The sequence below is a fragment of the Atheta coriaria genome, unplaced genomic scaffold, assembly GCF_025399875.1.
Source record: "Atheta coriaria isolate IRGN ID8LTWV9N9 unplaced genomic scaffold, Caltech_Dcor_3.1 hic_scaffold_7_pilon, whole genome shotgun sequence".
NCBI lineage: Eukaryota > Metazoa > Arthropoda > Insecta > Coleoptera > Staphylinidae > Dalotia > Dalotia coriaria.
The window spans coordinates 5,298,960-5,326,305 of NW_027045449.1; the positions used below are offsets into that span (position 1 = coordinate 5,298,960).

Genomic DNA, 27,346 nt, shown 5'->3' on the forward strand with positions numbered 1-27,346 from the left:
TTACACATTACATTGCATTACATTACATGATTACGTAGGTATAGAAAACATTTAGTTATCAAGAGCAAATTGTGTATTTAAACACATATTAGTATAATTCTATGAATTTTGATGCAAATGTAATTAGATTAAACCGAAAAGAATGACACAATGATGAATCGTTGAGATTCCTGCACGAAAATGTGTTCTGATTAATTTGTCGATGCGACCATCACCGTCGTGATGTGTGCTCTAATGCTCCTAATGGAGCGGCATTACATGCATTAGGCGCTTTTTCGATGCATTTGATGCACTTTCCGAGAGAGTGGGGTGGTTGGTATGCGACGCCGGCGACGAAATCCCGGCGGGGTGGCTGCTCCGATTTTGATGCGATATATAAAGGGAAGATTCGGCGGCAATTATCTGCATTAGCGGTTTTACCAATTGCTCGGTAGCTACCAATATTTAAATCAATACATTGTAATCTTAGGTTTTACGGTTTGCAAATTACGTTTTTTTTGTGCTGGTATCATACCAAAGTGTGTAGAAAATTTTAAACAAGTGAATAATGAAGTGGGTAAGTGCAAAGTTTTATTGTATAATTCTTAATTTGTTAATACTTATGGAAATATTAACGAAAATCACATTTTGAAACAAATTCAATTCAAATTTACACAAAATAATTGATTTAATTATATTATCTAAAGAAATATTAAATGTTTCAGATAAATTTAATTAAAATATTTAGTTATTTAAAGATTACAATTAACACAAATTTTGTATAGATTATTATTGATATAGAATTACGAAAAAAAATTATTTTTGATTTTCTTTTTAATTTGTAAACCGAAATCCAAATTTGATAGTAAAATATAAGCTACTGCAATTTACACAGTTCATAAAAGTTAATAGCGCTCGTAAAATGTTTTGTTTAAGGTGTTTTGAGACAGGTGAAGGCATTAAATGCAAAAAAATTAATTTTAGTCCAAAATATTAAAATTTAAGAAATAAAACATAAATTGACTGTAATATAACGTTAATTTTCTAAATATTTTGTTAAAAATATTTAAACTGCCTTAAAATTATCCAAATTTCTACTAATAAAATTGATATAAGTAATTGTTTGGATACAAATGTTTTAATTTCATTAAAATCTAAGAATTCTATACATAAAACTTACATAAGTTCACACGTATTCTCACAAACCAAAATTAGCAATCGATCAATTTCCAATTAATTGAAAAATTACTTAATATCTAACCGCGTAATAAAAAAAGAAGAGCAGTGAGTAAAACGAAATAAGGTGAAATACCTAGACGTCTCCGCGCGTGTCACGCAACACCGTGGGCAGGCGTGCAGATAAATCTATTTCGAGCGATCAAGGAAGCCGAGAACCACCTTCAATGGTGATAAATTCTCCGCCAAAGTACTTGCTCTCGTACTTTCCTTCCAACGCAACGCAACGCGATGCAACACAAGCGCATCTCATATTGCATTGCGAATTGCTCTTATCGGCAGGCTTGCGCAATCGGCTCATTTTTCGACTCACACAAGTCGCGCCGCCGCGTCCATATTAGTATCGCGATTTATGACAACGTAACCGTCGAGTCCGAGACTGCCGTGATGAGCATCGTCGTGCATCATCATCTCGAGTGTCGTGCAAAAGACAACATAACAAGACACTAGCTTGTTTTGTTATGTGCTCTTGGCGAGCCAAGATGAAGTTGTTTCCAAACACGACCGTGCGGTTACATATTTTACGATTGCAACAAATCCCAAGCGATAACTGAGACATAAATGTACATTGGATGATGCAAGTGATTTGAATAATTATTCCAAATGTATTTATTTTGTCAATTACATGTTTTTATCTTGTAAATTTTCTGCGCATGCGCGAATAAAATACTTATGTAGAACAAGTTGCAGCTTCAAGCGTTAATGAGTTTGATGGTTGCGCATCATAACCTTGCCCGAGATACGACATTCGACGTGTTTAGTAAACATTCACGCTTGTCATTTACATCTAGGCTTCTTTCGCGAAACCCTGAAACTATAAATGGACCGATGTATGCGTATATGCGTAATTGAGCATAAACTAATCCAAAATGAGCATTTTCCAAAATGTTACCATGAATATAAAAATTCAAGATGGCTGCGATTTCATTTTAAACGATTTTGTAAATTCAAAACAGTTGAAAGTTTGTTAAAAGTAGCAAAATACTTGAATCTCTTGAAGATTCTTTCGATTGTACGATATCTTCGTGCGCGGTGAACGGAGGAAGAATGGGTAGCAACAAGCGAGAGTTGTTTATTTCATTCGAATATAAATCTCAACAGCGCGTTGTTTATGTTTGCAGTTGATCGTCGCAACGTTGGTGAGTGTGTCGTGCGCAGCACGCTTGGAAAACACGTATCTGCCGCCGAATGGTGCGGGCGGCGCTGGTGGCGGACCGATTATTGAACCACCAAGACCTGGCGGCGGTGGTAAGTCTTAATAAAATTAACATTTATATTAATGAAGTTTTTTAATAGTATATGCAAATTACAATATAATAGTTATTACAATAGTAACTTCTGCAATTGTAAAGTTCAAGATTAGAATAAATTAATTGTTCTTGCGGTTGTTGTTAGTTCTTTTGTCTTTAACATATCAGCGGCGCGTTGCATTCGCTCGTAACTCAAGCAGCAGCGAGTGAAATAGCGTCTTGCGATGTGCATCGCGTGTTCGTCGAAAACTCGTGAAAGGTTATTACGTGCTCCAAATAAAATCAACGTGAAGGGTGGATGAGTGCACGATCCTTTCGAATATCGCGCGAATCTGTTTACAATCCGACTGCTAGTCTTGATATTGCAAACAGTTAGATGTTCGATTGCTAAATTCAAGATTTCACAGTTGAAGCTAATTTAGCAACAACGATTTGAAGGAATTAATTATTTTATTTTAATGATTTTTTAGGTGGTAAACCTGGTGGCACATATGGACCACCCGGAGGTGGATCAGGAGGAGGTGGTGGAGGAGGCGGCGGCGGTGGCGGCGGAGGTGGGGGAGGTGGGGCTGGAGGAAGCAATCCTGATGCAGATGCCACTATCCTGAGTTATGAAAATGAAAATAATGGAGATGGCAATTATAAATACAGGTAATCATTATTTATATTATATATATATAAGTGTATGTTAGTTTGTTTATATGTTACGCTTTTACGGAAAAACCACCAGACCAATTTTGATAAATTTTTGTGTAGTGATACTTCTGAATAAGGAAAATAATATTGATTACCTTTTGTTCCAAAAATATTACTTAAAAGATGTAAAATAAGTGATTAAAGTTGATATGGAGATTTATTAAGAATTATTGTTCTATAATTCTCATCCAGATGGCTCTGGAGCGCATTTTTACACAGTTTTATTTTTTAATATATAATTGAGTATATATTTTGCGGATTTGAGAGAAAATAAATTCAAAAAATAAAAATTTAGGCAATTTCAATTAAAATCTATTTTATTTTCCATTGATTTGTATCTGATTATATAATTATTGTAGCTATGAAACATCAAATGGAATCAAAGCCGAAGAACAAGGTGAATTGAAAAACGCTGGTTCCGAAAATGAAATTGAATCCGTGAAAGGTTCCTATTCCTACACGGACCCAGATGGTAATGTCATCACCGTAGAATACACCGCCGATGAGAATGGTTTCGTTCCCAAAGGTGATCATCTGCCAACACCGCCACCAATCCCTGATGAAATCCTCAAGTCACTGGAAATGAACGCCGCTGAAGAAGCAGCCGGTGGTGGTGAAGGTGGTAGCGCTGGTTATCCAAGTGGAAATGGTGGTGGTGGAGGTGGTGGTAATGGGGGCGGCAACGGTTACAAATATTAAGTGAGTTTAATACAATTTTAAAGCATTATTATGAGTAATAATAAAATAATAATGCTTTTAGAGTTTTCGTCACTGATAGAAGACTAATATAGCACCCTGGGCACAATCTACACCGCTTGCAACTTGAATCAACTTGAATCTTGAAAACTACGTATTTAAGCTTCCAGTTCTAATTAGTCAGAAACACACACATATCTTCTATACATCCCGATTTTTATTTTATCCCTCTATTTTATTCCCTGGTTCCTTATTTCCTGGTTTTGGATGATGCAGATATTTCTTGGAGTCTTTTTTCGCAAATGCACAGAAAATGTATTATCGCACATAAATTAAGTTATTGCAGCTTTAATTTACTGATGTACAAATTGCTTTGATCATGTATTAGGTATACGCAGTACAATGTATGTTATTATCGATAATTAGCAAAGACATAGTTTTATACTTTGACAACAGTCTGTACCATACACGATTATATTTTATTCACACGATATTTGTAACACAAATTATTCGTATGTGTTGTGTTCATTTTTAAGTTGCATGCATTTTTAAATAAAATGATATGAGTAATATACAATTCTAATATATTTTTATTCTTTTCATTATAATCTGATCGAAAAATTCTTTCTGCTTATTTTGAACTATTTGGTGTGATTATTATTTATTAAATTCAGTTTAGATTCTTGAAAAAATCGTAAAAATTATTTTGTTCACTTTTGCTTATTTTTGAAAGAGAAGTAAAGAAAAGTAAGTAAAAGTTGTATTTTTTTACTTTTCAACTTTTGTTTGGATGGTTTATATTTCCTAATTGACATTTGGCGTTGTACTAATTTAATTAACAGCTAATTGTAATATTTATCCGTGCGTCAATTAAATTGTTTATAACTTATACTCAATCAAATATTTATAGCTCATTACCATATAAATATTATAAATATGAGAAAACAAATATATTTGTAAAAATGTTACAACAATTCTTAAAGAAAAAAATTATTCAGTCTTTCATTTGGAAGTGCAAGGTATGCACATAGTTCACAATGAATATGAAATTAATTACTGTCGTAGTTGCTGTAATGTCACTTGTTGCAATTAGTGAGTACAAATTTGTTACATATTTTAATGTTACTTAATTAATTTGTTATGTACCTATACATATTACTTACACATATTTGACTTTTTAGGTTTTGCCGCACCTGCTCCATCACCAATAGCAAATCCAAACGGCGGCTATGATTTTGATTACACACATACAGGGCCTCTTATTGCGCACATGCGAAATGGGAACGATGTGATTATCATTTTTACGCCAACTCAAGTGCAAATGAACATTCAAAAATGTATACATAATAGACACTAACATTATTAATCATGTAAATAAATTATTACTATCGTCATAGGTTGTTTTAAAATTATTTTGACTATAATTAATGAGAAATTAAAGGAAAAAAAAAACAATTTGTTGACATTATGACATAGTAAGCGTATAATTTATTTATATTTAACAAGAAAATGTTTAATTGATTACGATAAAATGGTGACTACTGTGATTGTCAACAGTGAAGGACCCAGGGCTTCTCAAACTTTGCGAATATGCATTATTCCACGACACGTTTTAGAAAATTGAACTTTTTGTGGTTGTAGGGCTGTATAGAGCGTTTATTTTAAGCCTTGTCCTAGAGAATTACAAAAGAAAATAAAATTCAATAAAGAAAACAAAGTTTTTGCTAAAAAAATAAAATTATATCAAATAATAGTACAAGTGACGAGTTTTACATTATCTTAGGCCAAACTTGAATTTCGTATAAAAATGTTGAAAAACTCTGGCATACAATATCATTAATTAATGGATTAATGTCGTGTTGGTAAACAAGTGATTTGCATGTGTGTTGTGAGCAAACACGCTTGTTTGTTACTTTTTTTGCGGTTGTAGTATTTCTTCGTATGATGTGATAAAGAAAACCAGGCAGAGGCAAATAAACCAATCATGTTTTAAAATCAACGATGAACTACGACTATTCCTCAAGGCTGTGGATGATTGTCCTGTTGTCATCTTGTAATTTGCATTAACTCAATCTTTATTTAATTGACTATACGAATAAATATAATTTAATCAAACGGTTAGCAGTAAAGATGGCTATAAATTAACCAATCAAAAATGGTTGCTAAGTAGCAAGCAAAACATTTTGATGTTTTTTTCTTACAACTGCGTTAAATTTTGTTTTTGTTGGCGTAAATCTTAATAAAATATAATCTTGATTTAATTATGAGCTAAATTTGTAAATGCGATCCTCATTTTTATTTAAAAAAAAATCAAAAATGTTCCGTTTCCTTGGTCCAAACAATCTCCATTCAAACCTTGATCAAAATTAGTTAATAGGTTTTTGCCTGAAAGCGTCACAAACCATCAATTATTTGCAATTATAAAATTACAACTAAATAAGGAATAAATCTTAAATTTTAATAAAGTTTCCAGTACTTTACCTTATGTCTCTGTGGCATACTAATAAAGTGAAAGGTTATTAATCTTAATCACTATTAATTGACAATTCGTTGAACAAGTTACAATGCAATATTCCTGTAAGTTCAAATTATATTTACTTGACAGGCAACGTTAAAAGTTTTAAATATCGACGAATCAATCAGATAGGAAGGACTCAATTTACTCAACTTTAATCAAGTCTAACCGTCTGAGCTTCAGTAAACAGCATACTTTGCGCTTGTTACGATCGGTTACGTTTTAAAACGTCGAATTAACGAATTAGGTTTATTATAAATGCGTGACACGCTTGAATAATACCTACAACAATCCAAATGGAAATTGCATCGACAACACGCTTTGCGATAAAAACATTTTGATTCACGGACGAGATAATTGTTTCGCAAATATTTTCGGTATGAATTATGGACATAAACACATAACTTTATCACGTTTATTAATAATAAAAATTAATTTCAAAACAATTAAATGATATTATAGAAAATTATTAACATCATCGTAAAGCCAATAAATGGCACTTAGTTGGGTTAAATTTAGCAAGAAAAATTTTATTACTTCATTACTGGCTGTCAACGTTTTTTTGTTAATGAGTTCTGTTCATTGTTGCCACAGTTGAGCGTAAATTAGTCGCAAGCGTGAATTGAGTTATGATATTGGTGACCTAAAACACTCACGGTCATCGAGTGAATTAGGAAATTCTTAATTTTGTCGGCGAAAAATTTAATTAACATAACAATTAATAAATAATATACAATAAAACAATAAAATACAATTTGGTTATTATTTCTTTTTTGAAATGTGTGTTACAGATTTTTCAATAGTTTATTAAGTATCCATTTGTATCATATGGTCTTGTGCTGCACCGTAGGGAAACGCGCAGGCGCAGGCTCCGCCCCGTGCATAAAACCCGTGAGTAAATTACTTTAGTCACGGTCATGATTAAAGTACAACTTTTGTATCTAAAAACCGTGGAAAAACTCGCGTTTTAAGGTGGAAGAAAAAAATTAAATATTTTTGCATTATCAACTGTGTCTTATAAGAAATACGTGAAAAACAATTTGAAAATCTGTATCACAACTCATTAAACCCAAAATTGAAGAAATTAAATATAATAGCTAAATATACAGTATTAATTTTTATGTATACCACAGTATTTACAGATTTGATATATGAGAGTAATGAAAGTGAGGCGTATACGCAAATTTAAACTCTAGTTGCTGCAATAGGTCACACTTTCAAAATTAAACTTTTTCGTAATCGTCTGTCGGCTTCTGACAATTAACATTTTTTTTAAGGTACGAATAACTTTATGCATTTATGGAATAACTATCGATAGCATTTTATTCATTTTGAATGCGTTTTTTTGCTAATATTATCTGCTAAATAAACTTGACACAGCTATAAAAAAAATTAACAATAAAAATGTGCGCTGATGCTTCTTGATAAATGATGCGGTTTTATGATACGAACCTAAAAATTAAATTAACATATGGTAACACCTTATATGTAAACATGCCATAAAAATCATAAAATCTTAAAAAGTTTAAGCAAATATTTTTTTTATAATTCAATATTTTAATATATAGTTATAAAAGTTGCAAATGTTAATCATATTAAGTGTGAGTAATTGAAAACGCTCTGATGATGAATATCAAAAGATGACCATGTCAGAAATATTCCCACAATAAACTGTTTGGAGGCATTATTGTCCTTCTAAAATACAAACAAACACAATAAAACATTTCATTTCTGAAAGCATTGACAACCTCAATTATTTCAAAGAAGAAAAAATCATGACTTTTGAACTGTGGTCAAAAGTTCAAAAGTACATTCAAGTCAAGATATAATTTTGACATTTTTACAATGTCAATAAAACGAATTATTGTAGTAAAGAGTTAATTACGTGCTTTAATGTCTTACTCGGTCAAGTTCATTGCAAGAAAATGAAAGCAAATGAAAACGAAAGCATTTACTGAAATAATAAAATACTAAAACCTACATAGATACAATCAAAGAGCGAAAGTGAAAAACAAAGCAAAAGGTCAAGTTCGTTAAGTAAAAAACGAGATTTTGAGAACTCTAGAGTTTAAGAACTTGAGAGTTTTTAGAGCTCAAGATCTGTACAGAACCAAGTTTACGTTTCGCTTTCAGATAAACTTTCTTTTTGTGCGAAAGAAGCGCACGTAGACTTATATTACTTACGTTGAGTAACTTCATGTGAGAGAGTGCTACTTAACCGTACATCAAACTGGAACTTCATCATCGATGAAATAATGATACTCGTAATATGATGAGTATTAAACCACAAAAAGAAAAATTTTACTTAGCATTAGTCATTCAAAAATTTAAAAATTAAAAATTTATATTCAAAGCGGAAGTTTTAAATTCTTAAGTCGTAGATAATGTATATTTTAAGAATCCTTCAATATCAACGTTAATTGTATGTTCCACTCGAGATTATTCATGTTTTTCGTTTTTTTTTTGCTCGCCGATTGTCTTGAGTTTTTATTGTTTGAACGATGAATTGTTGAAATGTAGTTGAAGAAATAAATGATTCGCGCTCGCAAAACAATTAACACGTTCTAAATATCTAGATAATCATGAGAAGTCGTGTCGAATCCTGCGATTTTTGATAATTAGGCTTAAAGTTGAAGGCCACCGCTTGGCTTTTCATAAATAACACATAATTACATAACGGAACTGTTTCAAAAGTAAACAAAACAAGAATAATGGCCCAAAATTTAAAAATCTTTTATGCTAAAAATATGTTTTGTGCGTAGAACAATTGTTGTAATAAATAATTTTAATATTCACTTTCTATTTGGTTTCAATCTGTCTGAATTAAATAAATTTTATGCTAAATGTAGCAAAATTTTGTATAAGATATTCCATAAAATAATATTATTATAATTTATACTGTTTATTGCTTATTTGTTTTTTGTTCAGATGGTCATATCTTCACATATGAATATTTGTTTAAGGAAGTTTGTATTTTCGTACTGGGCGGGCGACTTTTTACATAATCTTTTCTCAATGTTGCGCCAGACAAGAAGCAAATTCTGATAAATAAATAAATAACAATCGGCAATAACTGTCAGTGGTCGATGCATAAATTTGCCATGAAACAAGGAACGTGTGAGAAAAAAATTGAATTTCACTCCAGAAATTGCCATTTTTGCCAATTTTGGGCACATATTACGTATTTAAACATTTTAAAGAATTTATTTTTAGATTTTAAGAATTTAACCTATAAAAGCCGTCTTAAAAGCACCAATAAAACAATTAATTAACACTTTTAAACTTAAACCTGTAAAACGCAACGATTAAATTTCATAAAGTAATAAGAACTTTTAATTAACATCTAAGTAATATTTCTACTAACGTTTTGTACCCAATTTCACATTGGTAAACCATTTAAAGTCAGAAAACAGAAGCGTATTAAACAAATCTATCGTTTTTTTAGCATATTTATTTGCATATGTATTAAAGTATTTAAATTCTTCACTGGCGAAGAGTTCTTTCATGAGAAACGTCGATGATTAAATTGTACACGCGAAAAGCCATTAGAATGCATTAAATGTTTACGAAATACATAACACTTGCGCACACAACGAGACGCAATTTTGCTAATCGGCGCTGAGCGCGCTCGTTGCGCACTTTATTCTTTTGTTGCGATTCCGGGCGATGGGCAAACAATTTGTTTACGAGCTGCCAACAGCGGAATGTATCAACAATGCAAAGCCAACAAAAGACTAAAACTCTGAATGCATTGTAATTGAATAGATTTAAAAGCATAAAAATATATTTTTAGTTTTTGAACATTTTTTATTCATTGCAAAATTTAAGCAAAAATAAAATAAAATTTTTGGTACCATTTTTCTTTTATAATGTTTATTGCATATTACATGTTTCCATGCAGACGATACGAGTATTGTGATTTGTGTCGGCGTGTTGCGGATGCAACCTTTTCCGTAAAGGTTGCGCCCGTATATTAATAACAATAAAAAGACATTCGAAAGTTTTTCACCTTTTTGTCGAGTACACACGCGAATGTGTAACGCCTTACAAGCGATTTTGTTGCGATTCATTCATCAAACGACGCCTCTGCTTTCATTCTTACCTTTTTCATATTTTATCCAGAGTCAAATGTCAAAAATCAAAGCGCTCAAAACATATAAACATATATCGTGTTGTTATAACATTTAAAAGTTTCAGATTTTTATTTCTATACAATAGAAAATAAATTTATACCTACATGTTTCTTTGTTGTGTGATTTTTAAAGATATATACTGATTATATCACACATTGAAATTAATTTAATTTTCTTACATTCTCAACATTAGCGCATCGATATTTATTTTGATAGAGAAAAGAAAGAAGGTCGGGTCAGCATTGGGCAAGGGAAGCCTCGTCACCCGAAACTTCCAAACTTAGATGCTCTCGCAATACGCACGAATTATTATATTTTTTTACATCTACAATCCATCTTAGTTGATTATTTCGTATTCACTCATTCACTTTTGTTCTGTTATTCAGCGCCTCTGAGTCGTGATGTGCGATGATTATTACTTCACTTATTGCCTTATTGCTCGCGTCTAAAAATATAAAATTATAAACAAAACCAGTACTGGTAATACTCGGATGATGTGTGGAACAGTGGAACACAAAAGTTATGTGTGTGTGTGTGTGTGTGTGTGTGTTGGAATTTTTATTTTTGAAGGGGCGCTGGCGTTCATCGCACGTGGTGGGATTACTTACAAGCAATGCCGCCCGAAGAAGCTGATGCTCACGGGTATAAATTCTGTCGATGGCTCTGTGGATTCTCAGAGTCGTTTGTCATCTTGTTTGCATCGCTATAACAATCGCAATTTTGGATTAATTTTTAGTGCTAATTGGAGTGTAATCAACAATCATGAAATATATTGTAAGTAATTATTATTAATAATAAATGAAAAAATATATATTTTTTTAATTTTTATTTATTTTTTAAAATTTTTTAAATTTTTATGAAATTGTATTAACAGATTAAAAAAATTAAATTGCAAATAGGGCTTACTTACTAATAACTGAAAAATAATATAATTACAATTTTTAATTAATTTTTTTAGTCTCCATGAAAAATTGAGTATATATTAGTTTGTACAGAATAAGTTTTAGAACATTTAATTGCGAGTATTATTGGTTGCCTAATTAACGTGTTAATATTTTTTTTTAATTTTAACGGCGTTGCTTCTTTTTAATTTGCATTGCTGTTTACATTATGAGAGAGTAAAAATTAAGCTTCATCATACAGCAGTGTCTTGCTTAATTTCATTCAATTTACTACGAGTATTTACCAATTCATAAATCAACATCTCGTAGCGCGCGACGGCCTACTACAAAGCAAGTGAAGTTAATGTCAGCCTATGCAAATTGACGCATAAATTACATTTTCAAGATTTTGAGAAACAATAAAAGAATCGTGTGAAGTAATTTTTTAAGTAATGTGTAAACCAAATTGCTTAATAGGCTTTTAAAAAATCTCATAGTAATAATGATGTGTTTTTAGGTTTTTGTAGCTTTAATCGGCGTTACCATTGCCGCCCCTCAAGGACCAACAACCGAACCGGTCCCAATTCTTCGTCAAGAACAGGAAGTTAATTTTGATGGTTCCTATAAGTGGAAGTAAGTTTAGATGTTTAATACTTGTATTCTTGGATAATTAAAGCTTATCTTTGTTGTAGTTATGAAACAGGAAACAGTATCACAGCTGAAGAACAAGGTTTCCTGAAAAATGCTGGTCAGCCCGAGCAGGAAGCTCAAGTAGCACAAGGTCAATACAAGTATACCTCACCTGAAGGTCAAGTCATCGAGTTGTCTTACATTGCTGATGAAAATGGCTTCCAGCCTGTTGGTGCACATTTACCAACACCGCCTCCAATTCCAGCCGCCATTCAAAAAGCTCTTGACTACTTGGCTTCACTGCCATCTACCGAGTCGCCACAACGACGATAATTTAGGCAACCAAATTGACACATAACACAACATTTGTTGATGTCACACTTTTATCACACGTTTTCAATGAAATCCAGTCGATCATCACAACCTGTTTATAATCATGCCAAAAAATACATCGCACACGCATTATACTATAAATAAATTAAACTTAAATTTAAATTTGTCTCCAAGCAACTTTGATCATGTATAGTATCGTATATTTTTGTAACTATCTGTATGTAATTGAATCTAGTTGTAAATTCTCGTGTTACCGTCATTGTATCCTAAGAACGTTTATTCAAATAATTTTTTATGTTTTCGTTTGAATAAACGCTTTATGATTCAATAAATTAAAAATATTTTTTGATAAATTATCTGTACTTATAATATCTACCAGTATCCAAATGTAAAAACTTATTATTTTAATTTTATGTTAATAAAACTACTCAACAATATTTGACATTTTTTTCAATGCTCACAACTTACAGGATTTAATTTTTTATTGTTTGCTGATTTGATGTAAAATTAAATATCAGGACTATTAAAGTAGGTTTACGTTAAAATATGTGACGGGATAATAAATCAACGTGTTAGATGAAATTTGTGGGCATAAATTATGCAATTATGCAATTATTTTAAATGTTGAAATGCATATGCAAAATTACCTTTGTCCTATACCTTAAGCCAGAAGAAATTAACAGAATTCACAATTTTCAGTGAAAATTTAATAAAATAATTTATGAATACATTTTATGACATTGAATCAACGCAATAAAAATGTCGAAATCATCTAAATTTCATAAATAGTGTATCATCAGAATTTACACAACTGATGATCTTTAAAATTCTTACAAAATACAAAACTATTTGACGATTCCCGAATATAATGAATGGAATGGTCCATAATTTCACGGTGTTCTTGTTCTCATTCTCGTTGACATAACACGTTGACATAAGTAGTTGTTTAATTGATTGCCAAATCGCGTCTTCTATTCATTTATAACAAACAAATAAAATCTTTTTCAATTCATATATTCCATTATAAATACAAGTTTATTGCGGCTATTACACCAGACGCAATCTGGCAAAAAGTAAAAGAACGTCGGAGAGAAAACTTGCACCGGAGCGTAGAAATGCCGAAACAAAAAGGTTAATTAGACAACTAATGATATGATGATGCGACAATATTTAAATGTAAATGTTTTAACTGACCGCATCGAGATTTGTTACATAATTATTTGATTTATATCTTTTTCTGATAAATACTAAATGTTTCTTATAATTTCATCCAAGTAATATAAAAAATTATAATTTAATAATTTTGTTGTAACATTCAGTATAATTTATTGTAGCTTCAGGCAGTTTAAGTCTATTGTTTTTTTTTTGAATATAATATAACTCGCCCACTTTTTATGCATCTATTTTAATTTGAATGTGTAAAAATTAAATATTACACACCGATAAATTAAATAATCGGTTATTCATCACAGTTGGATGTCTTCTCGCACATCTTAAACAATTTAAACACACGATTAGATGGTGTTAAACAAGTTGGAACTATCGAAAATTTTGTGGCGTCTTCAAAGAGAGGGAGAGTCATCCAACAAGTCATATAAACTGACCCGACAAGCCTATCGATATCATTGACTTTACATTCGTTCAATTATAAACTCAAAGAAATTTCTACTAAAATGAAACTTTTCGTAAGTAAAAATTAAATAAATTTTTATTTCATATTATAATTAATATTTTAATTCTAGGTGTTTGCGTTATGTGTGTATTTGGTTGTTGCTGATGATATTCCTATTCTTCGGCAAGTAAGTGAAGTAAATCCTGATGGGTCATACAACTACGCTTATGAAACCGGAAATGGTATCTCTGCTGAAGAACAAGGTTTCTTGAAGAATGCAGGACAGCCGGAGCAAGAAGCGCAAGTGATGCAAGGACAATATCAATACCAAAGTCCGGAAGGTGAGACAATTCGAGTGGTGTACATCGCTGACGAGACTGGCTTCCATCCACAAGGAGAGCATTTGCCGACTCCACCACCTATTCCTGCTGCTATTCAAAGGGCTTTGGATTATATCGCTGCAAACCCCAGTCGTGAGAACAATAAATAAATGCAATGAAAGTAAAGCAATAGCACCAGATTTTTAACTTCCAAATAATAATAATAATTGTTTGTCCTTTTGTTTTGTCTAGTCTAATTTAAATAAATCAATAATTACATCAAAATGTTAATTATTTATTTAATAAATAAAATGTTTTTTTTTAAGTATAAATTTGTTTATAATGGTCGAGTTTATAAAAATGCAAATTGGATAGTGATCGGCGTTGATTACAAATATTAATTTATGACATCGATTACAATGTTACAATATTTACGATGCGTGAGCTCGTGCCTATCGATGACCCAGTGATATTTTGGCAGAATTTTAAATTAGCGTAGGATTAATTTATTTTATTTTCAATTTTGGGAAAATAGAAAGACACTTACACAAAATATAGGTACCAGTTATAAGATATAAATAGCTGTTGCTAAGCGTTGTAGGCAACTTTAAAAGCTTTTTAGTGTGAATGTGAGTATATTAAGCAGAGACTGGAGGAAGTTGGGTATGCAAACATAAAACACTGGCTTCTGATCAGGGATTTGAGTTAAAAATGAGCCAAAGATAAAGAATATAAAGATATTGTCACCAAAAATATAATTTGGCAAAAAAAGAACAAAGAAACAAACGTTTGCAATTAATTCTGGTGTTGCCGAGAAAGTTAGGTAGCAGATATGCCTATATTTTTGTCTCTAATTACACATAAATCATGCATACAGAATAAATAGTAGGTGTAAAATTATTACATTTTTAATGACGACTGAAATAAGATAATTTAATTCATCATGGACACAGATTACGCCATTTAGCAGAATTCCACGCTAGGCGCACTACACAAGCAAGCAAGTCACGCGTTCGATAAAAACAAGTTTTGTTAGATAGAAGAGAGAAGATAGTGCTTGGATATACAAATTCAATTCAATATATACATAAATACAAATATAATTCAAAGATGGCACTCCAGTGCACTTTTATACGATAAATTCGTATTGTTTGGGTGACTAAGGCTGGTTTTTTGTGAGTATTGTGCATTGACTTGAGTGGTGAGATTTGCGTCGCGTGATCGCAACCAATGCGTGCGCTAAAATTTTATAGGTATACCTAAATCTATATTGCAATAAGGTTGATTATTCTACAAATCGTACCAACTTACAAATTTTGAAACAACAATAGTTTTACGCGATATAGCAAGATTTAAGTAAGTCTCAAAAAAATAAAACTATTGCAAATCAAAACAAATGTTTGGTTTTATTCAACATCAGGTTTACCGAGCATTTTTATTGATTTTCCGTAGTGTTACAGTATATTGTTTAACGAGCTATAAGTATTGAATAATACTGAACGATATCCATTGCAGAATTATTTTTAATTACGTTTAAACTGTATAAATTACAAAGAAAATTAAATAATAATAATAATAAAGAGATGAAATAATTTTTCAATTTTTTACATATTTATTAGTAAGTAGGTACTTTATTACATTCTATTATCAACTTTGTTGTATCATTTGTTTGGCTTAATTTAAAAAGTAATCATTTAGAATCGTCGGTTAGCCTGCTGTTCCTGAGGTGGATGAGATGCGATCCAGTCCAACGCTCTTTGAATAGCTGCCGGAATTGGTGGTGGAGTAGGCAAATCACCTTGTGGTTGATATCCATTCTCATCAGCAATGTACGAGATCTGGATGGGTTGTCCTTCCGGAGAAGTCCACGCGAATGATCCCTGTGCGGTTTTTGCAACTTGCTCCGGTCCTAACTGCTGTACCTGAGCTTGCTCTTGTGCTTGAATACCATTATCTGTTTCGTAACTGCAAACCACCACATAATAATTATAATTAAATACCATTTATCAAAATGCTTAAATTAACTAACATTTACGTTTAAAAAAATCAATAATTTTATTAATTTGCAAAGTTTTAGAATGTTGAATAGATTATTATGTTGCAACAATATTTCTTGTTAAACAAATGTGTGAAAGTCGCGAAATGTCAACGCTTAACGCATTGCGTACGCTGTGTGCGCTGCTGGACTCTTATTAATAATAAACTAACTAAATAATAAGAAAAATAATAAAAAAAATTATACGTACGACCAGGAATAACTGCCATCAGGTTGAATATCAGATTCGGCGCGAAGAATTTGAGCATTTGCTTCAGCACCAGAACTTCTTGATCCGTAAGATGCTGATGGAGCTGATGGACCCACAAGGGTATTACCAGGACGTGGGAAAAGATGTGACACATCAGCGGCAACCATCCCAACAATAGCCAGAGAAATAACCTAAAAATTTATTTAAAAAATTAAATTAGGTTAAATATCACATAAAAACATTAATAATTAAATATAATAATTATATTTTTATTGCTTACCAATTTAAACATTTTATCGTTTGTAAATTAAATCACACGGATTAAAATCTCTTAAAAATCTGAGATTAGTTCTGATATCAAGATGAACTTGTGATCTGTTGTGTTTGTCCCGACGCATCTTCTAATATTTATACCCCACCAGAAGGAATACACCACAGAAACATACAGCAGGTTCCAATAAATAAAATTAATTGATTTCTAGCACGCCGTCGCAGTTGTTCTACGCTTCTTTGCTCTTTCACTCTCGATAGACTCTGGTTTTCTTTGCATAATTTTATCACCTTTGATCACCTGTGATCACATTATGTAGCGCAACACTCTCGACATTGAATTTATAACAAGACATTAGAATTGACCAACAGGCACCTTAAAAAATTCTAATTTATTTAGATGAACCGAAGATGACCAAATTGAAAACGAAATTAAATCATGTCATAATTTTGTATAGAAACGAATGTAAAGTTTGATGATTTGTCACGCTAAGGAAGTCACAAGGACGATTTTTATGTACTATTAATATCAAAATAATAAATTTTAGCAAACAACATGATTTTTAAGATGAAACAAAAAGGTTTCATCCTTTAATTAATTTATGCACATACTAATTGATAATTAAACATTTTAGTACAATACACGTACATAAATTGTTGATATTTTTTCTTTGTAAGTTATAATTTTGGTTTATTTTTAATTACTAGCTTCATTATGTTTGATGGGTGATTATTATATTTGTGAATTGTTGACGACATTTGGTAAAGATCAACCACTAAACACTGATGATCTTCAGAGCTATGTTTGATGTTCGTCAGTTGGAAACAAGTATGAGTTTGTACTGTTTGCATAGAAACTGACAACGTTGTTATGTTGTTAAAGTTCTTTACAATCCTAACTTTTTGTGCAATTCATTACTTTATATTACAAAATCTCGTCAGGTTTCCTTTGAAGATCTGCGAAGGCATTGCTTAATGATTGGGCATTGAGTGAATGTCAATTTATTCATATTATTAGGATTTTTCTGTTGACAACTGTGACATAAACTACAACAATGTAATTTAAGAATATTACTTATGTTGTAAAATAAATTTTGAGTTTTGAAATTTTACTTTAGTTTATCAAAAAATAAAGTATTAATGTGTTTAATATTGTTTTGATAAATTTTACACTTTTATTTTCACTCAGAATAAAAATTATGTGTGTGGTATTCAAAACGTAAAACAAAAATCGAGTCTGACCCGAGTTTGGTCATTTGATTAATGTGCGTCTTCGGTATCGAATGACACAATTCTTTTAATTAAATATTTATGATATTGAATTACGAAAAGAATAAAAATTTTATCCTTGAACAAAAGAAATTGATTTCAAAATACACTTACAAAACTAAATAAATATCTTAAGAGTAATTTAATAAATTGAAAAGATAAACGAAGATAAAAAATACGGAAGTGATGTTGAAGAATGCGCCACAAAAAGAAGATGGCATTTAAATTATATGTTTTTGAAATGTTTAATTAACTGATTATAGATTATGAAATATTTATGCATACAGATCGTTTGAATATGAACCTTGTTTGGTAATGCACCAATAAATACATTAATAAATAAGTCCAAGAAGAAGCTAGACCATTTATAGATTTATTTTGCTTCAGGCATTATTGTTATTCACAGTGGCGTAGCTAGAATATATCAAGAACGCTTTGGGTGCCGTGAGTGCCCTCTAACGGTGAAAATGTTGTAATTAAGTAAACGTATGTATGGCATTTGCTTCTATGTTTTAGATATGTGAACTGAATTAAATATTGCAAAAAATGCAAACTTCAGCGGATTTTTTTTTGTTTTTTACACATTTAACTACAAGAAAAAATTGTGGCAAATTGCTGACGAGTCTTTCAGTTATGGGCACATACGACTATGTTCAGTAATGTTCAAATTTACAACTGAAACTTTTAATGTCATTTTTGCCACTGTAAACTATAATACATATTATAAAAGTTATCCAAAGCGATAGAAAGTCCAATATATGTAGCTACGCCACTGGTTATAAATGATTTTACACATTTTTAAACTATATACACTGAAGAACCTTGACAGAAAGCCTACAAGCACTAAGAAGCACTTATTTAGTAATTGCTTTTGCATTGCTCAACATAGCTTCAAGAAGAACAAGCTACCAGATATGCTCAATTAACATCGCATCGTCATTATTCAGATAATTAATGATGCGTGATATTTAAAGACTTCAATTTTCAATATCAATGTCAGATTTTTATCTTTCCATCCATTGCGTATTGATAGAATCTATTGGTAAAAATGTTAATTAAATGTGTTGATTGACATAATACGTTGTTTCCTAAACTTCTAGAAACATTTGAAATTTTTAAAATTTTGTGATTTTGTGCTAAACACTGAATTCTCTACATTTTATTATCGAATGACTATCAACGAAAATGTTAGGTATTCTCATCAAACAAGCTTCACCATTACAATCTGCATACTAAGCAATCATTAATCATCGGCACATACACCAACTAGTATTAACATTTTTTTATAATCGAGGTTGTTGAACCGCTCATATCATCTTCACATTCTACTAGTTTTAATCACAGCATCTATTGATTTTCTTGACATTCTTGTTGAGTAGATGTAAACCTAAATGCAATTCTTATTGAAACTCTTCCACAATCGATTGTTTAGTAATGTCAATAAAGTGCATCAAACTACGTTCACTTTTATGTAAGAAGCTGTCAAATGTCAAAAATAAAGCTACTTTAATAAATAAAATTTGATACTTTGTATTAAATTACGTTTTCATAAAAAAAAATTTTTAATCTTTTATTTCATTGACTAATTAATTTTAATATATTTGTTAACATTGAGATGTTATCCTAGAATCCAAATTAAACAATACACGTGCTTTAGTTTATTGTTATAGTATTATTAGATTTTAAAGTTCATCCCATAGAAAAATATGTAAATCGCGATATTTATCAATTTATTATTCAAAATTTTCCCTAAAAATGTTTTTTGATTTTGGCCATTTTAATGACCCGTCACGCCAGGATATGTTTAACTTAGTAGGAGGCGGTTCCAGCTGAGCATCCTCGACTCATCTAGATGAACCTTACCAACTTATGCTTAATACAAAATTTAATATTCAGTGATGCCCAACATATTTACATAAATCTATAATACATACGATTATAATTGCTTGAGGGTTTAGCGAAAAAAATGTTTGAGAACTACAGAGTGTCCATCTGTTTAACATAAAAGCCGGATTCCTTTTTGAGTAGATATCAAGTTTAAAGTTGGCATTATTCAGAATGTGTATTGTAAATCAATTAAAATTTGTCAACTGAGGTGCTTTGGTATAACGACCACTAAAAGGAAGACCAATGAGAATTGAATAAAAGTAATAATGGCCATTTTCGGGATTCATATATAAAGGAAGTTTGGCTCATCGTTTCATTGTGATTTGATTTCTTCATTCTACAAGTCAACGCAGGTTGTGATAAGTATGAAGGTAGGTTTGGTATAAAATAATGTTTTTGGAGATTATTTTAACTGTGATTTTTAGTGTTTGATTGTGCTCGCGGCCATTTTGGGCTTGACTTGCAGTCAATTCCTCGGGGCTCTTCGCCCGGGTGGTAGTTTTGGAGGTTTTCAACCTCCACACAAAGCCGTTTTTGTCTACAAGCCTGACAACTCCGGTGCATACCGTGGAGCTAATGACGGTAGATATACTCCTGATAATTCCGGTGCTTACAATAACAATGACGGTAAGTACCATCCCGATAATGCTGGTGCCTACGTACACAATGACGACAAGTACAAACACCAAGACGATAAGTACAAACATCAAGCTGATAAATTTGGAAATGGTGGTAATAACAATGGCGGAAATGGCGGATTTGGAAATGGCGGTAATGGCGGACAGTACAATGGCGGTTCTGGTACTGGTTTTGGTACTGGTTCCAATGTCAATGCCGGTTCGGGAGCAAACGGAGGTTCTACTATTTTGAGTGCTGGTGATGTTTATGGTAAGCCGCAAAACCCAGGCAAGCAGCCACATCCTAACAAACCAGGAAAGTTACCGGGCAAACCAAACATCCCTGGAAAAGTACCTGGACAGTCTGGACACTTTTCTAACAATGGTAATCAATTTGCTTCTGGGAATGGTTTTGGTGACAAATACGAAAATAACCAATATAGAATCTTGAAAAAGGTTGAAAAAGTCGAGCAAGATGGATACCACTACTTGTATGAAACTGAAAATGGTATTGAAGCTGAAGAGCAAGGCAAACTCGCTAATGTTGGTACAGATGATGAAGGTATGCGCGCCCACGGATTCTACACTTACACTGGCCCAGATAATGTTGTTTATACTGTGAGGTACACTGCTGATGAAAATGGTTTTGTACCGGAAGGTGCACATATCCCAACACCACCACCAATCCCAGCCGCCATCTTGAGAGCGTTGGAATATCAAAGAGCTGCTGGAACATTGTAAACTGAAACTAAAATTGTAAAGCATATTTGTGACTACTTGTGACTATAATTAATAAAGATACTACTAGATATAATGCCAAGAATAGTTTATTTTAAATATAAATAAATATATACAATCTGTACATTTCAACTGGTTGTTTTTTTCTTCTTCTAAAGTTAGTAGTATTTGTTGTAGTGATGATGATCATGATCAGCATGTCCGGAATAAGTCACTTCAGCATTGAAACCATTGTGTTCATCAGCTGTGTAGTGAACAATGCGAGTACGTCCATCGGGTTGCACAACCTTGTAATGGCCCTTGACAACATCTCCATCACGATGCTCTTCCTGAGATTTCATGTCGTGGGTATGAGCATCTTCAACGCCATATTTGAAAGCGTATTTGGGATGATGGTACTTCTCATGATGGTCATCATGAGCATTGTAGTCGTGATGATCATAGTGATTATCATGGTGGTAGTCGTGATGATCATAATGGTTGTCATGTTTATGATATACATGCTCTACATGATTCTTATAGCCGTTATTTTGGTGATGATAATCATGTAAATCGTAGTCGTTGTGATGATTGTAATGGCCGCCATGATGGTCGTCGTGATGTTGGCTTACGGATGCATATGAAGTTGCATAAGGTAAAGCCACAGAACAACCAATAACGGCTGCTACAACCAAGATCTGAAAATTGAAGATAATAATTAATTTAAATACAGTTATTGTATTGCATTTAACTTACTTTAGAAATCATTTTATTATTGTTTTTGTATTTTAGTTGTTGTTACTATGAAGTAGATAGTTCGACTGTGCTTGGAAACAAAGTCGATTGTCTTTTATACTTGGAAAAATGCACTAGAAATGTAACTTGAAACTAAAATTAAATAAAATATTTGGTGTTAATTGCCAAATAATTTTTGAATGTTGTGAATCTATGGAGTAATCGTATTCTCAACGTAGCCTTGATTTAATAAATATATTTTACAAGTTTTACAATTATTTTTATTAATTCTTAATATTATATTTTTAATTAAGAGTAAATTTGTAAGTAATATTTTATTGTTGTAATATTTCTGCTATTGTTTACGTGGATAGACGTAAGCCTTAAGAAATTGGCACAGGAATTTTTAAACTGAATTACTAATTTATTGTTGTGTTGCATAAATGTGTTAATGTTCATATTTTGCGATTTTAAACATTTATTAAAAAATATTGTAACAGTCGTTTAAGAAATGGTAAAATTGTACTTTTTGAGTATTGATACACTGTTGAAATAACGGATATGATACCATTTAATGTCTTTAACAACATTTAATTAGCAATTGTAATACAATTCAGTGCAATTTGTTTATGTTTACTTTGGTATAAATATCAAGTTTGTTGATAGTAAAGGCACAGTTCAATTCAGTACATTGAAGAACAACAATCAACAAGCAAAATGTTCAAACAAGTAAATTAAATCGAAAAAAAAAAACTTTAAAACTTTTAACAAAATTATTTAATTTTCAGATTCTTCTCCTCAGCGCAATCGTCGCCGGTGTTTTAGCCAAACCATATGCAACTTCTTATGCATCCATGACTCAATACCATGATGATCACCATGTTGATCATCACTATGACCATCACGATTACGACGAGCATCATGATGACATCCATGAAGTAGATCACTACCCTCTTTATGCACCAGTATATTCAAGTTACAACAACCACGATGAACACTATGATCATCATGATGACCACCATGAATACTATCATCATCCACAATATGCATTCAAGTATGGCGTTGAAGACTACCACACTCATGACATTAAATCTCAGGAGGAACATCGTGATGGTGATGTAGTCAAAGGTCATTACAAGTTGGTTCAACCCGATGGTCGTATCCGCGTTGTTCACTACACCGCTGATAAACACAATGGTTTCAACGCAGACGTGCAATATTTGGGACATGCGGAACACCCTACTTACCACAAATACTACTAGAACTGAAATATGAATGTAAAAAATTAGGCCTCATTTGATCTTTTGAAGAATATTTATTTATTAAATGCAAAATTCACTATTTTGAAATATATACAATAAGCCATATTAATTTTGTTTTCCTTACAATTACCGTACATTAAACTAATTTCAAATACATTTCTAGTCAATATATAAGTCAGCTAACTCTTCCAACATTGATAGGTAGGTGTATACTTGATGTTCGTAATTTCTGTTCGCCGATGGTGGAGGTGTCTCGCTCTTCGGTGGCGCAAATTCACAGTCGATTTGATGTTTCTGTATATCAAACCCATATTGTTCTTCTTGGCATCCGCTCTCACGGTATTTGCATGGAAATTTGATCTTGTTGTGAAGTCGTTCCAGGACCAGCGGTCTGCATTCGGTGTTGAACTTTTGGCGGCAAGTTGGACAGCTTCCCAATTTCTTGTAGCACTCGTTGCACACACTGTGTCCTTCGATGCATTGAATGATTGGTGGGTGCATGTATTCTGTGCATACAACACACTCGAAGTCAGCAAGGATTTTGTCGTTCAAGTCTTTCAAAGCTTCCATTGTTGATTTATGGCAAGGTGTAGATGACGTTTGATGCTTTATCTGGTTTGAACAGATATGATGAATTTCGAGATAAGATTGCGTAATTTATGTGGGTGGTGCGGAGGTTTTATGTGGGGGTAAAAGGAGTGGGGGTAGTGACTTTAAACCTGTGTAATATTAGATTAGAGACAAACCGGTGCAGGTAATAAAGGTAATTAAGGTGTGCCGGTACGGGCACTCCCTTAATCCGATTAGATTTAGGTATGTATTGATACACTTTGTGTGAGAATCTTAACGCGAATTAAGGCTTAATGTTTATTTTTGTTTTGTAATGAAAGTAATATTTTTGTCTATTCAATGTTAATCTTTATTCTCAGAATATTTAATATAAGTAATTCAAATAAACACAACAATAGTAGAATTTGTTTTCTTATGAATAAAACGGAAATATTAAACACTCAATAACACGAATGACGCATTTGCTTACTGGTAAAGTGTTTGCCTTATTCTGGTTTTCAACGCCAAATAAAATCACATATTTCACATAGTATCACACATGGTATTTCACATACCAAAAACCTACTAATTTAATACTGACTTAAAATTGGCTGTACGATGTTTTCGAACCTGTTATTAATTAAATTAATGACTGAGATTTATAGTGAGATATGCCAGATTAACTTTGTTTATTACAGTAATTATAATTTTTAACCAACTAAAATTTAATTTGCATCAACAAGTATCTTCTCCTCCCAGCGTTTAGCACTACACAAATGTTTCGTCTGGATTATACGAGTAGTCAGTAGCTTATTATTTGTCTCACGGTTTAAATCATGTATTACCTGCTCCTGTTTTGTGTGGTTTCATGTTTGTACAATGGGATTATATGTTCTTCGAATTTCGATCCTAATAAATGGAGAAATGCAAGTGAGTTTACTACTATTTATATTTAATCTGTGTTATAATATTCCACGTATTATTAGAGACGTGTAAATTGAAGAGTGGCGTCGAAGGTCGTTGCGTCGGATTTGAGTTTTGTCCAGAATTGCGAGAACAAGGTGATGATCCATTATGTGGTACTCAGGAATCTCCGGGTTATTGTTGTGAATCTACCTCACAGGATTTTAAAGAGATTAGTTATGGAAGAGTAGCTAAACAAGGTGAATTAAAGTCAATTAAAAATTATATCAAGTTAACAACTTTTTTGTAGCATGTAATACGTATATGAATAATATTGATTGGAAATTACATGGATATGTTCTTGGAGGTACAAATGCACGAGACAAAGAATTCACATTTATGGTTAGTTATTCGTAATATTCACTTATTTTTAATATGAGATAGGTTAATTCAATAAAAACCAAATCAATATAATGTATTTTAGGCTGCTTTAGGGTACGGAGCAAATGTAAGCGATATAAAATTCCAATGTGGTGGATCACTTATAAGTGACAGACATGTTTTGACAGCCGCTCATTGCCTATATTCACTCCAAGAGTAATAAATTATATTATAATATACATCAACTACATTTTTCATATAAATATATTCTAGTGGTCCAGTTCGATATGTACTCCTCGGCGATCTTGATATCAACAGTACTACAGATATAGCCGAACCACAGTACCATTATATCCAGAATGTAACAGTACACCCGCAGTATAAAACTTCAAGTACTTACCATGATATCGCCATCTTGCATCTTTTCCGACCAGCCAACTTCACCCCATACGTTCAACCTGCTTGTTTGGATTATGGACAGTTATCTTCCGAAGTAAATCTAACAAAGTTTTATGCTACAGGCTGGGGATTTATTGACACTGAAGGAAACAGAGCAAGTCATATGCAGGAAGTAGGACTTGTTCAGTATGATTTTGACAGATGCAGTAAAGCATATCCTATGAATCGAAGAAAATTAGCTATGGGATTAGTAGATTCTCAGATGTGTGCAGGAGCAAAATATACGGAAAAGAAAGATACTTGCCAAGTAATAAAAACACAAAAAAAAAGTTTTTAATAATTGTTATATTGATTTATTGTTTCAGGGCGATTCTGGTGGACCTTTATCAAGAACCAACGATGATATTAGGTATAATCGTTATAAGGGTTATATTGTATCTGGAGTTACATCATTTGGTAAACTGTGTGGATATACCAAAGCACCTGGAGTCTATACAAGAGTAGAAAAATACATTCCTTGGATTGAGTCTGTGGTGTGGCCAGATGAAGTCGCAGCTATGCAAGAATCTTTACAAGTTGTTCCACAAATTCAACAACAAGATGGCTCTACTTCCAGCACTACTAAACCAACAGAATTAAATTCCAATGATGATAAAGCGGTACCAGATAGAACTAATCATCATGTTGTGATCAAATTAAATTCGACAACTCCGGAGTCTTCTGTTGCGGTAACCGTGAGCATCCATACGAATTCAACCAGAAAACCTATCAATTTAATTGATGTTCATTATTTTTCTGATAAAAAGTAAAAGAAACAATTGAATGAATCAATTTGTTATGAATTTCTGCATGTTTCGATATACGTACACGGCATAATAAATAGAGCATAACTTGTAACCTTGAATTACATTTTTGCCATGTTTGCAGTTTAATTTAAGCATTTTTAGTGTTTAATATTTCATAATTATTGACTGTAACTATGAAGAATTTTGTAACAATAAACTTGTCGGCGTCCTTATAGATTTTAACACTTTCAATTATTACTGGACACCAAATTAAATTTTAGGTGGTAGGCTACTACTATAAAAGCAAAATTATTTTTAGTCATATCATTCACAATTCATAGTGATCAAGAATAACAAACTATTATCCAACACAAAATGTTTACTAAGGTATGTTAATAGCAGGAAAAAGTTACACCCATAATTAATTTTAAATTAATTTAATTTATAGGTTTGTATTTTCGCCGCCATTGTTGCTTGTGCGTTAGCATTACCGCACGCAACTTCTTATGCTTCGGTAACTCAACATCACGACAATCACCATGGTTATTATGAGCCACATTATGCTTCATCATATTCTGGATATGGCAATGGATATGGCCTAGGCCTTGGTGATGTTTATGGTGGAGACGATGGACACTATGCTAAGTATTATCATCATGATGACCACGAGGACTATCATCATCATCCGGAATACGTTTTCAAATATGGTGTTGAAGATCCTCATACACATGATATCAAATCTCAAGAAGAACATCGTGATGGCGATGTTGTCAAGGGACATTACAAGCTGGTTCAGCCTGATGGTCGTATTCGCATTGTGCACTACACCGCTGATGACCACAATGGTTTCAATGCTGATGTGCAATATTCTGGACATGCCGAACATCCAACTTATTATAAATATTATTAATTGATATTCAGTGATATATTATGTATTTATCTGTATAAAGCTGGTTGTGACAAAACGCGAAAGTTCTAGGCCTTATAAATATATTTATTTTTGAAATGGAAACATGTTTCTTTGTTTTTCTTGAGTAATCAAATT

At 32.1% G+C, this 27,346-nt stretch overlaps 10 protein-coding genes and 1 long non-coding RNA gene across 11 annotated transcripts; 8 read left to right on the top strand and 3 right to left on the bottom strand.

The window, feature by feature from the left end:
• The first annotated feature begins 420 nt into the window (after positions 1-420).
• LOC135796003 (pupal cuticle protein 20-like) lies at positions 421-4,079 on the top strand. The gene is made up of 5 exons (XM_065307857.1): positions 421-556; positions 2,337-2,463; positions 2,936-3,116; positions 3,521-3,860; positions 3,922-4,079. Exons 1-4 carry the CDS (start codon positions 548-550, stop codon positions 3,858-3,860), a joined length of 657 nt encoding a protein of 218 aa, XP_065163929.1. The 5' UTR covers positions 421-547; the 3' UTR covers positions 3,922-4,079.
• Positions 4,080-4,846: 767 nt separating this feature from the next.
• LOC135796625 (uncharacterized) lies at positions 4,847-5,574 on the top strand. The gene is made up of 2 exons (XR_010549368.1): positions 4,847-4,949; positions 5,039-5,574. It is a non-coding gene; the product is annotated as an uncharacterized lncRNA (long non-coding RNA).
• Positions 5,575-11,166: 5,592 nt separating this feature from the next.
• On the top strand, positions 11,167-12,702 carry LOC135795430 (endocuticle structural glycoprotein SgAbd-8-like). The gene is made up of 3 exons (XM_065307115.1): positions 11,167-11,279; positions 11,904-12,019; positions 12,079-12,702. The coding sequence occupies exons 1-3, from the start codon at positions 11,268-11,270 to the stop codon at positions 12,347-12,349; spliced, it is 399 nt and encodes a 132-aa protein (XP_065163187.1). The 5' UTR covers positions 11,167-11,267; the 3' UTR covers positions 12,350-12,702.
• Positions 12,703-13,990: 1,288 nt separating this feature from the next.
• LOC135795439 (endocuticle structural glycoprotein SgAbd-8-like) lies at positions 13,991-14,472 on the top strand. Its single transcript, XM_065307125.1, has 2 exons — positions 13,991-14,034; positions 14,092-14,472. Exons 1-2 carry the CDS (start codon positions 14,023-14,025, stop codon positions 14,449-14,451), a joined length of 372 nt encoding a protein of 123 aa, XP_065163197.1. The 5' UTR covers positions 13,991-14,022; the 3' UTR covers positions 14,452-14,472.
• Positions 14,473-15,873: 1,401 nt separating this feature from the next.
• On the bottom strand, positions 15,874-16,897 carry LOC135795437 (endocuticle structural glycoprotein SgAbd-8-like). Its single transcript, XM_065307122.1, has 3 exons — positions 16,808-16,897; positions 16,528-16,718; positions 15,874-16,246 (listed from the first exon to the last, which is right to left on the bottom strand). Exons 1-3 carry the CDS (start codon positions 16,817-16,819, stop codon positions 15,976-15,978), a joined length of 474 nt encoding a protein of 157 aa, XP_065163194.1. The 5' UTR covers positions 16,820-16,897; the 3' UTR covers positions 15,874-15,975.
• Positions 16,898-20,279: 3,382 nt separating this feature from the next.
• On the top strand, positions 20,280-21,384 carry LOC135795433 (larval cuticle protein LCP-30-like). The gene is made up of 2 exons (XM_065307119.1): positions 20,280-20,324; positions 20,379-21,384. The coding sequence occupies exons 1-2, from the start codon at positions 20,319-20,321 to the stop codon at positions 21,309-21,311; spliced, it is 939 nt and encodes a 312-aa protein (XP_065163191.1). The 5' UTR covers positions 20,280-20,318; the 3' UTR covers positions 21,312-21,384.
• Positions 21,385-21,466: 82 nt separating this feature from the next.
• LOC135795465 (histidine-rich glycoprotein-like) lies at positions 21,467-22,104 on the bottom strand. The gene is made up of 2 exons (XM_065307149.1): positions 22,044-22,104; positions 21,467-21,985 (listed from the first exon to the last, which is right to left on the bottom strand). The coding sequence occupies exons 1-2, from the start codon at positions 22,053-22,055 to the stop codon at positions 21,467-21,469; spliced, it is 531 nt and encodes a 176-aa protein (XP_065163221.1). The 5' UTR covers positions 22,056-22,104.
• Positions 22,105-22,713: 609 nt separating this feature from the next.
• LOC135795436 (histidine-rich glycoprotein-like) lies at positions 22,714-23,393 on the top strand. The gene is made up of 2 exons (XM_065307121.1): positions 22,714-22,751; positions 22,811-23,393. The coding sequence occupies exons 1-2, from the start codon at positions 22,740-22,742 to the stop codon at positions 23,282-23,284; spliced, it is 486 nt and encodes a 161-aa protein (XP_065163193.1). The 5' UTR covers positions 22,714-22,739; the 3' UTR covers positions 23,285-23,393.
• Positions 23,394-23,443: 50 nt separating this feature from the next.
• On the bottom strand, positions 23,444-23,854 carry LOC135795466 (E3 ubiquitin-protein ligase Siah2-like). The gene has a single exon (XM_065307150.1). It carries the CDS (start codon positions 23,852-23,854, stop codon positions 23,444-23,446), a length of 411 nt encoding a protein of 136 aa, XP_065163222.1.
• A 766-nt stretch (positions 23,855-24,620) lies between these two features.
• On the top strand, positions 24,621-26,544 carry LOC135795431 (CLIP domain-containing serine protease B4-like). The gene is made up of 6 exons (XM_065307116.1): positions 24,621-24,763; positions 24,820-24,996; positions 25,047-25,138; positions 25,221-25,333; positions 25,391-25,823; positions 25,882-26,544. The coding sequence occupies exons 1-6, from the start codon at positions 24,670-24,672 to the stop codon at positions 26,323-26,325; spliced, it is 1,353 nt and encodes a 450-aa protein (XP_065163188.1). The 5' UTR covers positions 24,621-24,669; the 3' UTR covers positions 26,326-26,544.
• A 98-nt stretch (positions 26,545-26,642) lies between these two features.
• On the top strand, positions 26,643-27,313 carry LOC135795438 (adult-specific cuticular protein ACP-20-like). Its single transcript, XM_065307123.1, has 2 exons — positions 26,643-26,688; positions 26,750-27,313. The coding sequence occupies exons 1-2, from the start codon at positions 26,677-26,679 to the stop codon at positions 27,209-27,211; spliced, it is 474 nt and encodes a 157-aa protein (XP_065163195.1). The 5' UTR covers positions 26,643-26,676; the 3' UTR covers positions 27,212-27,313.
• Positions 27,314-27,346: the final 33 nt, after the last annotated feature.